The 13,093-nt window shown below is 38.4% G+C and overlaps 1 protein-coding gene across 2 annotated transcripts in view; it reads left to right on the top strand.

Moving 5' to 3' along the window:
- Positions 1-8,182, top strand: part of PTPRB (protein tyrosine phosphatase receptor type B) — a 126,591-nt gene extending 118,409 nt beyond the window's left edge. For both annotated transcript variants that reach the window (XM_070789279.1, XM_070789280.1), the window contains 2 exons: positions 4,437-4,557; positions 6,759-8,182. In XM_070789279.1, coding sequence (XP_070645380.1) covers positions 4,437-4,557; positions 6,759-6,781 — 144 coding nt within the window. In that variant the 3' untranslated portion in view covers positions 6,782-8,182. The remainder of the gene's footprint in view (positions 1-4,436; positions 4,558-6,758) is intronic.
- Positions 8,183-13,093: the final 4,911 nt, after the last annotated feature.

Consider the following 13,093-nt stretch of genomic DNA (forward strand, 5'->3'; position numbering starts at 1 on the left):
GAACTAAGGCTTCACCAGCTTGCTGGACAGAGGGGGGGAAATGAGCTTTTATGATGTGAAATTCATACATTAGACTTCATCTACTTTTCATTAAGAATAAAGTGGGGAGCACATTAAAAATCTGAAAGGTTTTAGGAGTAATCATTTTCAAAGGGGTATTCTGTTGGGAAAAGAAGAATTTATATTTAAGACAAAGCAAATTAATGAATATTAACTGGTTTCAAAGCCCAGAGTAGATCATTGTTGAAAAACTTATTAATAAGGCATAGCATACGAGAACTCATTCACAGCCAAACTCCAAGGTCCCAAACTCATTTAATATCCCATTAGAATTGAAAATGTGATTTATGCTTTGGATGGGAGGAATGAGGGAAGTGTCAGTCTCTAATCTGGTAGTTTTCAAGATGAAGAAAATGACTGCCTGTACAAACAATCATTTTCAGGAGAGTACCCTTCTCAAGTTTTCAAGATCATAAGATACTCATAACAAGTAAGCTGAGTTTGTGAGCAGAATTGCAGAGAATAGTTATTAATATTAACACAGACGTCACTTCTGATTGGTTTGTTTCTCTGAAACGTTCTAATCTAATGATTATACCAGACCTACATGATGAGTTCCCTTGAGTAGATGACCATGCACCCAGGGATAATGCCTAGTGCCAACACATAAAAATAAATACCTGTCCACTTTTAAAGATCATTGATGAAGACAGATTTATAGTCTCCCTTTGTGTCTCAAACCTTGAAAATACTCTAAAACTGACCACATGGATCACCTTAAACATAGAATCCAGGAATGTTTTTCGATATCCATCTAATTGACAGCAATACAAAATCTAATACAAATCTTTAATGGTCAAAAGAAGTTAGCTGTAGAAGAGACCCTTGCCTCCTTATTTTACAGATGCAGAAACTGAGATCCCTGTCTAGTGGTGGTGATAGATCCCTATCCCAACTGGTGGCAGACCGAAAGCCCAGAGTCCTCGTCTGAGGAGTACTGTGTCAGGAGGAGAGCCCAAGGCCGAGCGCTAACATTGCACATTCATTCCCTGATCACACAGCTTGGTTGGTAGTAAGGAAAGGAGCCAGTGCACGTGTTTAGCTGCTTATGGCTGAGCTTCTATGGTCAGTGAAGGTCTCTATGGTGTCCTTTTGGTCACCGAAACACTGACTCTTCCATATTTGTTTCTGTTTCAAAGGTAGTTTCTAAACCGCAGACAAGCTGCACCATGCTCCTGTACCCAAATGGTGATTCAGGGCACTAACAACCAACCCATATCATTGTGCCCTGGTCAATGGCACAGACAGACATCCAGAGGAGACCATTTGCTTTTCCAACCTAGAAGAGTCCGATTAGGCTTCAGAGCAACACAAAGTCTGTCACTTTCTCACACAAACATAATCATTGGGTTGGCAAAAAAGTTTGTTTGGGTTTTTTCATAACATTTAATGGAAAACCCAAACAAACATTTAGGCCAACCCAGTACGTTTTACTTGCTTTCATACAGGTTGAAATGACAATGTGCTGAATTGCTCCATGACTCTTTTTATGAAAATAATCTGATATATGACCAAATTTCCTGGCTTAAAATTTGGCTGAAATCTAATTTTGTCTTGTTCTTTATAACTCACTTTAGGCATTACATTTGGCTAACTTCTTGCTCAAATTCTGACCCAAGGAAACATGTCAAAGCAGATTAGAAATTTGAACTATAAGAATTCTTATCTCTTTAAACAGAACCATTATCAGCAGACTGTGAATAAAAATATTTCAAAATGTCACTGTATTTGTAAAGAATTTAAGCATTTCCAACATCTAAATTTTTTTTTAAAAAACTGCACAAAGGAGAACACAACTTCTCCAAAGAGACAGCAAAAAAAAAAAAAGTAGTTCCCAGATAGGTAACAGGTGGGGCTACTCTCACTGTGTAAGCCTTCTTAATGAAGTTGAAAGAGGGAAGTGAAAAGCTGGCTTAAAATTCAACATTCAAAAAACAAAAGATCATGGCATCCGGTCCCCTCACTTCATGGCAAATAGATAGGGAAACAGTGGAAGCGGTGACAGATTTCATTTTCTTGGGCTCCAAAATCACTGTGAATGGTACTGCAACCACAAAATTAAGACACTTACTCCTTGAAAGAAAAGCTATGACAAACCTAGACAGTGTATTAAGAAACAGAGACATTACTTTGCTGACATAAGTCCATATAGTCAAAGCTATGGTTTTTCCAGTAGTCATGTATGGATGTGAGAGTTGGACCATAAAGAAGGCTGAGCACTGAAGAAATGATGTTTTCAAATTGTGGTGCTGGAGAAGACTTTTGAGAGTCCCACAGCAAGGAGATCAAACCAGTCAATCCTAAAGGAAATCAACCCTGAATATTCATTGGAATGACTTGTGCTGAACCTGAAGCTCCAAAACTTTGGTCACCTGATGCTAAGACCTGACTCACTAGAAAAGATCCTGAAGCTGGGAAAGACTTAGGGCAGGAAGAGAAGGGGGCAGCAGAAGATGAGATGGTTGGATAGCATCACTGACTCAATGGACACGAGTTTGAGCAAACTCCAGGAGATGGTGAAGGACAGGGAAGCATGGCATTCTACAATTCAGAAGGTCACAAAGAGTTGGACATGACTTAGTGACTGAACAACCACAAAGCCTCTATGGTTTTCTGCAGTAAGCCAACATCTTTGAGATTCTTTAATGACTCAGACTCAGATACTGAGAACCAAGATATGCACATCTATTGTACAACCTCTTTTTTCTCACCACACCACCCCCACCACAAAGAATGAAACAACACGGTATGCAGTGACATTATTTTCACATTCAATAATGCAATGATTTTAGGTTTCATCTAAGAAAATTGATGTAATGAAAAAAGTACGAAGTTTGGGCTCACATACCTGGGTTAAATCCTAGGATCTCATTTCTTAGCTGTGTGACCTTGGAGAAGTTACTTATCTTCTCTTAGTTTCTATTCATATGGATCATTATATCTACTATATGAGGTTGTCAAAGTAATTAAATGAGATAATTCATATAAAATGCATAGCACAGTGTTTGGCATTAATTTTGTATATTCAATAACTATTTGTGGAGGACCTACTATGGTCAGACATAGTTGTTGGCCCTCATAGGACATATTCTAAATATGCATGTACCTAAAAAAGATGAATAAACACTGCCTTTCTGCCCCTTTTCATCCTCTTCTCTGTGGTAAGGGAAAGTAGTCACTCTTCTACATACTAGAAGCCATTCAGTTCAGTTCAGTCACTCAGTCGTGTCCAACTCTTTGCAACCCCATGAATTGCAGCACTCCAGGCCTCCCTGTCCATCACCAACTCCCGGAGTTCACCCAAACTCATGTCCATCAAGTCGGTGATGCCATCCAGCCATCTCATCCTCTGTCGTCCCCTTCTCCTCCTGCCCCCAATCCATCCCAGCATCAGTCTTTTCCAATGAGTCAACTCTTTGCATCAGGTGGCCAAAGTATTGGAGTTTCAGCTTTAGCATCAGTCTTTCCAATGAACGACCAGGGCTGATCTCCTTCAGAATGGACTGGTTGGATCTCCTTGCAGTCCAAGGGACTCTCAAGAGTCTTCTCCAACACCACAGTTCAACAGCATCAATTCTTCGGCACTCAGCTTTCTTCACAGTCCAACTCTCACATCCATACATGACCACAGGAAAAACCATAGCCTTGACTAGATGGACCTTTGTTGGCAAAGTAATGTCTCTGCTTTTCAATATGCTATCTAGGTTGGTCATAACTTTCCTTCCAAGGAGTAAGCGTCTTTTAATTTCATGGCTACAGTCACCATCTGAAGTGATTTTGGAGCCCAAAAAAATAAAGTCTGACAATGTTTCTACTGTTTCCCCGTCTATTTGCCATGAAGTGATGGGACCAGATGCCATGATCTTCATTTTCTGAATGTTGAGCTTTAAGCCAACTTTTTCACTCTCCTCTTTCACTTTCATCAAGAGGCTTTTTAGTTCCTCTTCACTTTCTGCCATAAGGGTGGTGTCATCTGCATATCTGAGGTTAGTGAAGGGTTATCATGAAATTTGCTAACCATTATAGAATCCCATTACTGTTGAGGTTTGGAGAGAGTCCCTTGTCTTTCTTTCTTTTTTATAAGTATCTTGTGTTTTGAAAATTTTTTTAAAAAACAATTTTATTGGAGTACAGTTGATTTACAACTATTGTATTAAGTTCAGGTGTATAGCAAAGCAAATCAATTATACGTATAGACATATCCACTGTTTTTTAGATTTCTTCTCATATAGGACATTACAGAGTATTGGGAAGAGTTCCCTATGCTTAATACAGTAGGTCCTTATTAGTTATCTATTTTATATATAGTAGTTTTCCTTAACTTTCTTATGCTTGAGAATTTGCCTTCCTCTGACATGTCTTCTGCTTTTTCGTAGTGTCAGTATGTGTACCTACATCAGTGTGTAAGAGATGTTCTCAGAGCAAGGAAGTTACGGAGTGAACAAGAAAACCCTTTGTTTCCAATCTACGAAAATGTGAATCCAGAGTATCACAGAGGTAGGAGCTTATTGCACTACTTTATAAGTTTATTTAGCAAAATACAGTCTATCTGGAAGCCATTAAAAACCTCAAGCTTTCCCAACACGCATTGATCATTTCTTCTCCCCAAAGGTTTGAGGGAAATGCCCTCAAAAAGTGGCAACAAGGAAGAGAGGCTGAGTGGGGAGGGAACCCCCCTGGTGGTGCACAGGTTTCACGTGGTCTCTCCTCCTAGGCTTGGAGTGCCCTCTGTTCAGGACTCGGCTTAATATTTCTAAGGAATAAGGCTTACTACTAAAGAGGATGCTTTGAAATAGCAACTGGGAGTTCAAATTGTAAAATCCCATTGGAGAAGAACTTGGCCATATGTATGAAGGTCCTTATTATGTTCTTGTCATCCAGTATTTCTATTATCACCCTAAGTACTGAAAAAGCTTTATGTGTGAAGCTTTTCATAGTTAAAGGTCTGAGTGAAAAAAACATAAATGTTCAACAGTGGAGGACTAAGCATACCGTGGTGCATTCACTGAGTAGAACACAATGCAGTCATTAAGAATATTTTTAAGGATATTATAATAGTATAGATTTTCTCATAAATAAGTAAGAAATGCAGAATGTTAAACAAACAAAAACAGCACATAGAGGAGAAAAAAAAAAGACTGGAGAGAAATATGCATGCTCAGTCACTTGGTCGCGTCCGACTCTTTGTGACCTTGTGGACTGCAGCCCACCAGGCTCCTCTGTCCATGGGATTTTTCAGGCAGGAATACTGGAGTGAGTTGCCCTTTTCTCCTTGAGGAGATTTCCCGATGCAGGGATCGAAACCGTGTCTCCTGTGTCTCCTGCATTGGTAGACAGATTGTTTACCACTGAGCCACCCGGGAAGCCAGAGAAAAATAAAGAAATATATCACAGTATTAAAGAAAATTTCTCTGAGCAGTAAAATAACATATCATTTTTCTTCCATTTTATGCTATTTCTGAATTTTATAGAACAAGCATGTAACATGTAATTTTTAAAAGAAAAATTCAGTAGAAGAAAATGTATAAACTTTGTAAGGCACTGCTTTGATCAGACAATAATTAATTGACATGTGAAGGGTCTGCTTTTTCCTACTCAGGACCATCATTAAAATCTATTTTATCACACTGGCTAATTGCAAATTTGAAGTTACATTGTAATTTATTTCCAGCTAACAAATTACCTCAAAACTTATCAGCTGACCTCTACATTTATTATGTCATAGTTTCTGTAGATCAGGAATTTGGAAGGGGCTTAGCTGAGTGGTCTGGTCCTGGGTCTGTCATAAGTCAAGACATTGGCTGGGGTTATACTCATCTGAATGGCCAGGGCTATACTCATCTGAAGGCTTGACTGGTGGTGGATTTGTTCATTCATGTGGTTGTTAGCGTAAGTTTCAATTTCTTGCCACATGGACCAATGTCTACCCATAGATCTTTTTTTTTCTTTTGGATAAACATTATTTCAGAGCTCTTTTATCTCCATTTCAAAATGCTCTTCAGTTTTATTTAGTTCTCTGTACCCTCTGTACCCACCCACCTAGCCAATATATTAAATATATATTAAATAGTTATTTAAATATATTAAATAGTTAATAATCTGTAAAACACACATACATGAGAGGGCTGCTATTTAAAGGAATTCTTTGTAAATCAGATAATCCTTTTGTTTTGTAAATAATTACCCCCTAATTTATCAGGAGAGTAAATTAATAGGTTTTGCATGTGAGATTCTTTAAGAAGCCCAGGATGGAGGAAGCTCTGGGGGATCTTGGAGTTTCCTTGTCTTGTTTTGGCTTGTTTAAGGGTCTTTTTTTAGTGTGATCTTGGGTGCGCTTAAAGGAAGCTAATTATGGTATGGTTAGCTTCAGGCATCTGAAAGTTAGGATTCAGGTCCTAGCTCTGGAACTAGCTAGCATTCACAAGCCGTGTAACCCTGAGTGAATTTCTGAACCACTCTGGGCCTGTGAGCTCATCTGGAAAACCAGAGGGTTTGACTGGAATCACTAGTCTTTTCTAGTTCTAGTAATCTACAATCCTGAATGCAGTGACCTGGTCCCCACAGGGATGGTCTCATCGTAAACCATATTGAGTTTCCGTCATTTCTGCTAGTCTTTGCCATTCGTCATTTTCATAAATAGAACAAACAACTATGACATACCCTGCTACAGCCTCTAATTCCAGTGTCTTTCCTTTCAGATTCGGGCTATTCAAGGCATTGAGAATGCACCCGAAGATCTCCTGGATCAAAACTATTCACTGTGTGATTTTATTTAAAAAAAAACAAAACTTGCTTCATGCCCTATGGAGGTGCCAGCTATTTCTGTTGATATTATGTATAATTTATTAATCTGGAGAATTTTAAAGATTTTATGTAATTTAAAGGTAACAGATATTATTGTACATAGTTGTAATTTGTAGTTTCTTCTGTAAATATGTATTTTTCATAATGTTTAATATTAAGCTTTATATAATACTATTTTTCCACACCAAAGTGTTCATGGCTTGTTCTACCTAAACTAATTCAACCTGTATAACAGGACAAGTGGTAAAAAGTGGATGGAGGTGGTTGCAGGGGTGATCCCCTAGGCCATGGTTTTTTACCAGTTTTGATACCTACTGGGTAGGATACAGGGCAGGGCTGGAGAGAACAGAGAGTACAGCTGGTTTGAGGGCATTGCTGGGACCCAAAGATGATCCAAAAGCAATTCATGTGTGTAACAATGTAATAATATAACAATCAAAAGAAAGGGTTGAAGAGATGAGATTAAGTAGCACCAAAGCTGAAGTAGGTGTTTGTGCCTCCTGGTTAGTGTCTCCCCTTTGTCCTGCCAGAGCTCCAAGCCAGCGTGGTCAGCTTAGGGGCCATGTAACTTGCAAGGCAAGTCCAGGCTGCCAGGCTGAGGGTTCTGAGAGAGAACGACCAGAACAGAAGTGATGAATGCCTCTTATCCAGAAGTGTGCCACCTGCTCCCCTGACTGGAAACACAGTCAACATGCAAAGCGCCATCTGCAGCCATGGGAGACTGTTCCACTGCATCCACAGTGTGCTCTGTGAGCATGCATCCCACAGTGGGATGTGTGTTTTGGCCAATGGACACACACTCATCTTTGTCTCATTGCTAGGAGGCTGCACTCCTGGAAAAGTCAAAATCACACTGGTCATACTTGGATTTCCCATTAAAAGAAGATTGTGGTGACGTATTATGCTACTGATCAAAGGGCCTAATGTTAATACCTCTAGAGAAATATCTACAAACATCATATATCACTAATTTAAAAAAATACTGAAACAAAAATTCAGCGGTGCCTAGTATAACATTTCTCAGACACTTTTTTTTAGTAAATCATTGAGGTCAAAATATCAAGTAGTCACCTTCAGTTGCATTTGATATAAAAGGCACTCATGCTCTGTCAAGTTGACCCATTTTGACTATCACAAATTTCAGTGAGTCAAAAAGTGAGCATTGCTCTCTCCAAGGTCCAGTTCCAAGGGTCTTCCTGGAGAAAATTTGAAACACACCTGTATGGTATCATCATGGCTACCTGAGAGATGAGTCGGGAATGTTTGCCTTTTTCTCACTGCAAATTTCTCTGTAATAAATTTAAGATTTAGAGATCCAGGTTGTTGGTCTCATAGCTTCATTTGCAGAAAGAGTATGTATCTTTTCAAAATATACATTTTTTGCTACAAACTGTAGAGCCCCATAAGTACTATAATGGGTATAATTGCCATAGTAAGTGGAAAAAGCATTAAATATACCTAATATAGTTGTAGTAAATTAAGGCTACACCCAAACTGGAAAAATTTCCAGGGCTTCTTGAAGTTTGTGGAAACAGGAAAAACCTTTATAAGAATGAATGGGAAGAGGATTCCAAATCTTCACAAGTGTTATCATACTCAGTGCCTTGTGAAATGACAGTGTTAGAGTCTGATCCTGTTTCAGGAAACCAGACGGCTCTTCTAGAAATGAAAAGGAACAACATACATGTAAGTGTGGCAGAGGTACCATTGGGGAGAAAATAAAGATCAGAGATATATGAGATGATATGTCTATTAGGCATAACTTTCCCTGTATTAATAAGAAAAAGCAATAAATTTTAAAAAACCAGAATTTTAAGCCAACATCACTGGGTACGAAGCACATTCAACTACATGGAAAGAAATTCATTTTTGGCTTCTCACTCATTTAGAAAAGTGTAAGTGCCTGCAACTTGCTAGGCACTGTCCTAGAAACTACACACTTCTATTCAATAAAGAGAATACATCACAGTGATAATGGTGGGATTGTTGTTACTATTTTCAATTAAACCTGAAAGAGGGCCTCAGCAAGGCAGTGACATTACCCAGAAGCAGTGCAGTGGCAGCCTTCCTTGGGCCACAAACTGGCAAGTGCTGATTCTGCTTCTCTAGCAAATCTCTGGACCAAAAAGAGAAAGAAAGCAATTCATTGCACAGATCAAGAATTAAAACCAAAACAAACCTACACGGCTGTCACAGTACATACCCTGGCATATCTGGGGTGGAATCAGAGTTATGGAAATGGACATGACAAGGGAAAACTGTATGTTCTTTTAGTCTAATGCAGGACAAATTTATTTCTACCCTCCACCTGTCTAATTTTAAATCTCCTTAGCAACAAATATTTCACTGTCTTCCCTCCCACCACCATCAAAGACTAAATACATAATCTAGTTGATCTATTTATTAAATTTAGGAGGAGGAAAAACAGGTTTCCTTGACATTCAGCTCAATTAATTTAATCCCGTCATGTGTTATGACTTGGTAAACCCTCCACTTCCTGTCGCGCTGGGCATCCTGGCTGTGCACCTGTGCAGTACTCTTTAATCATCAAGCCTTCAAAGTGCTTTTGAGCTATCAAATCTTGGAAGGTTCCTGTCTTGCATATTAATAATTATTTATCCAAGTCCTTTATAATTAACTCCTTTAATCTCTACTCATTAAATCAATTTCGTACTATTCTGTCTTTTCTGGATAGCAGCCAGTTTTTCAGCTCTTGAGTCAGATTTTTCTAAGGCTCCTCTCCCTGTCTGGGTCTGCACTTGTCCTAAGAAATTCAGCAGCACTTCACACTCCCAAACCCCTCTTTTTCACTACACTTCCCCTTCTCCCTTTGGAATATGTTTGCTTTCCCAGTAGAAGGTGATTTTATTTTCCGTTCATCTTATCTCCTCATACCCACTGGTATGTCATAGTCTTTTCTGGCTCCACATTTTAGAAGAGATGATAATGATTTCACTTTTGAACACTAAAATGGCCACAACACACAATATATTGGGGACAGTTTTATTTGGTAGGGTCTTTAATTAATTTTATTATCTCTTGGAAGAAAGCCCAAAATGATATTTGAAAATAATATGAAACCACTAAGCAGATGCCCAGCAATACAAAAATAGGCTTCACATCTTTTACTTCACACTCTGATTCTTCTAGTGTCTCAGGATCCAGGTTCTTGTATTTAAACACTCTCCTTTCTCTTGGAAGAAAATTGTCGACTATGCAGTAAATTCTCATTCACTTAGGCTTCTGGGTCTCTATGGTTGGAATCCTAAAGTCAGATCTGCCAGATCTGAATAACAGCAAGTAGCAGAATCTAAGCACCAACTCTGGGGTGCTCTAGAGTATTAGTTCACACACATGAGCCAGACAAAATCTGACCTGATGGGGAAAAAAATAGGTAATAAGCTGCTTGTTTGATGTAACAGTTCAAGGACTTTCCACGTTCCATTTCATTGGGGAAATGGAAGTAATTGATGACTCACAACAGAGTGGCAAAAAGGAATGGCTGATCCTCCTGGAAGTGGCTATGAACAAGGCTTCAAAGGTACCTCATTCCAGAAGAGACAGAGTGGAAAAGGCTATTATCAGCCCAAATGTTCTGTTAAGGTTCAGAGTATTTTTAATCTGAGATTCCAAATCATATCAAGTATTCAAAGATTATTTCACTCAAGGGAAAATCTATAAACCATGACTGCAGAAAATGAGTGAAATAATACAAAGAAGGAAAAATATTTGAAAAGAGGGTATCTAAGTAGACATCATTAGAAAGAAGAAACAGCATTCCTTTTGTGTCCAGACTGTTTCTTGGGGATGTCATATGCTTAAGATGCATTATCCTTTGAAGGATATCACTTTGACTATGTTGGCCAGATGATGTAGCTGATTAAGCTACATCATTTTGTGAATTTACCAGGTGTTTGACGAAACTGAGTTTGGAATTCTGAACACACTACCTTAGATTCTTTTAGTGGACGGTACCTTTGAAATGTTTGGCCATTTTACTTAAAATGCAGGGTAACATTTAATGCAGCCATGATAATAGCAAAAATCTGTTCTGTTCTAAAAATGTTTCTAGCAATGGAAATGTTTTTGACTAAAAGACTACTCTTGACTTGTAGGGAGGCTCCCTAGGAATAAATATATGACACAAAAATAAGGCATTTTATTTTTGTTTAAAGATTGTCTATATAGATGCATTCATGACATAAGAGAATGGTTGGTGAATGCTCCTAAAATAAAGGCTTATGTAATGGAAATAAAAGCTCTATTAACAGACCTACCAAAAATGATTTTTGTAACCTATATGCCAATGTACATGATCTTATGTAAGATATCAAAAGAAGCTGTTGAAATGGTGAATAATGTCAGACAAAAGTAGTATGTTTCTTCTAGAATATTCACAAGAAAGGTTAGTTATGGCTGTTTTCTGCAGTAAGTAATTTCTTTTAAGAAAAACTATCTTCATCCTAAGAGTAAGCTTTCTGTTATGTTGGAGATGTTGTGTTTTCATAACAGCTTGTGAGTGAGCAAGTAAGCCTTCGCACAGAAAGGAGAATACACAGCTGTGGCTTTCGGAGTGTCATAGAGTTGGGTGGCTTTCCCCTGCAAGCTGAAGTGAGAGTCTCCAGTGGCCTTCGTGAAATCTCCCAATCTCAAACACCCTGACAACCAGGTGCACCAAAGTTCTGGCCTGAAGGGTCCTCAATCTCTAGTTTCCCAGGTAGGACCCATCCGGCTTATCAATTCTGCAAGGATAAGAACCAAGTCTTTGATCTCTTTTATACTCCCACCTAATAGAAATTAGTACACAACTCATAGACATTCAACATATACCTTTTGAGTGGAAATTGCTCCTGGCCCAATACTTTGGGTATTTAGGTAGTCAGTATCTAATAATGCTAGTGTTCATGGAGCCTCATCTGGCTGTTCCTTGATTTGTGTGAAGCTTAAATAAATAAGGCAAATACATCTAGCAACTGAACGTGTTATATTCTTTAATAGAGCACTTTTTATGTTTTTTATATTATGTATTCTTTCTCTGCAAATCTAGTCATTTAAAATGGCAGTCGATGGTTCTGGTTTTTTCTTATGATAATACCTCTCCACACTGTTGTGTTTTCTAACCAACTCTGTTTAAAGAAAGCACTTCCATAGTCCTTGTATTTAATTTATGTATTTGCTTAATATATTTTCATACTGTAACTGTGGTCAAAAACAATCTATATAGTGTCATAAACACCTTCCCACTAGTGAATAAAACTGCTATTTGTTGAAGGCAAGCGTTCTGTCTTCTATTTGCCTGTATCTCATCAGTTTCTGTCATCTGACTGCTCAGGAGAAAGGTCAGAAGTGACTGCTTCTAAATGAGAAAAATCTTGCAAGCCATTATCATGAAGAACTTGGTTGTTGTAACCTTTGCTCCTGTGAAAGCCTGGTTGGTTACCTAGGGTATCGCGAACATACTGGTTGACTGTCTCCAGCTAAATTCTTGGTTTCAGTTCTCTAATTCGTTGCTAACCAAAATGTCATCTATCACCAACAGTGTCTGTGTATTCTCAGAGGCGCTGCCCCAGCTGGATCCCCTGAGCCCTTCAGAGGCACTTCACACATAAGCGGGTGGTGTGACATTTGGTTAAGAGCTGCTGTGTCTATTTCCAGAATCATTATTTTGCCTTTTTTTTACTTTTTCATATTTCAGTTGAAAAACTCACTCTTTCACAACTCCAGTGTTTCATTTTTCTACAACTTACTTACAGAAATCTTCATTTTTTAAAAAAAAGTACCATAACAGATTTACATGTAAAACCATTAAATCAAATCCATCCTTCGTTTTGAAACAATTTCTGGATTCAAATTGAGTTAGCAAAAATAATTGGACCTCTGAGGCTTGACCTTGTTTTTCCCAAAGTAGCTGTTTGTTTGATGGAATTTACTCCTAAAGGAAAAGGGAATATGACCATATGAAATTATCACTTATTAATTCTGCTGGAGTATCCTCCACAATCATGAAGTGTTAGAACTGAAAGGGCCACTTTAGGATGGACAATGATGGAAACCAAGACCAAGTTTAAGATGATAGAGCAAAATAGGACAACGCTAGAACCAAATCCTATCTTCCTATCACTTGTGGGGGTGGACCTGCCTAACTGTAAATATAGAAAAAAATGAAGAAGAATGATTCTCAGATCCGGGGCATGTAACTGCCATCTTGCACACTGAGACAGAACCCTCA

The sequence above is a fragment of the Bos indicus genome, chromosome 5 (genome assembly GCF_029378745.1).
Source record: "Bos indicus isolate NIAB-ARS_2022 breed Sahiwal x Tharparkar chromosome 5, NIAB-ARS_B.indTharparkar_mat_pri_1.0, whole genome shotgun sequence".
NCBI classification, from domain to species: domain Eukaryota; kingdom Metazoa; phylum Chordata; class Mammalia; order Artiodactyla; family Bovidae; genus Bos; species Bos indicus.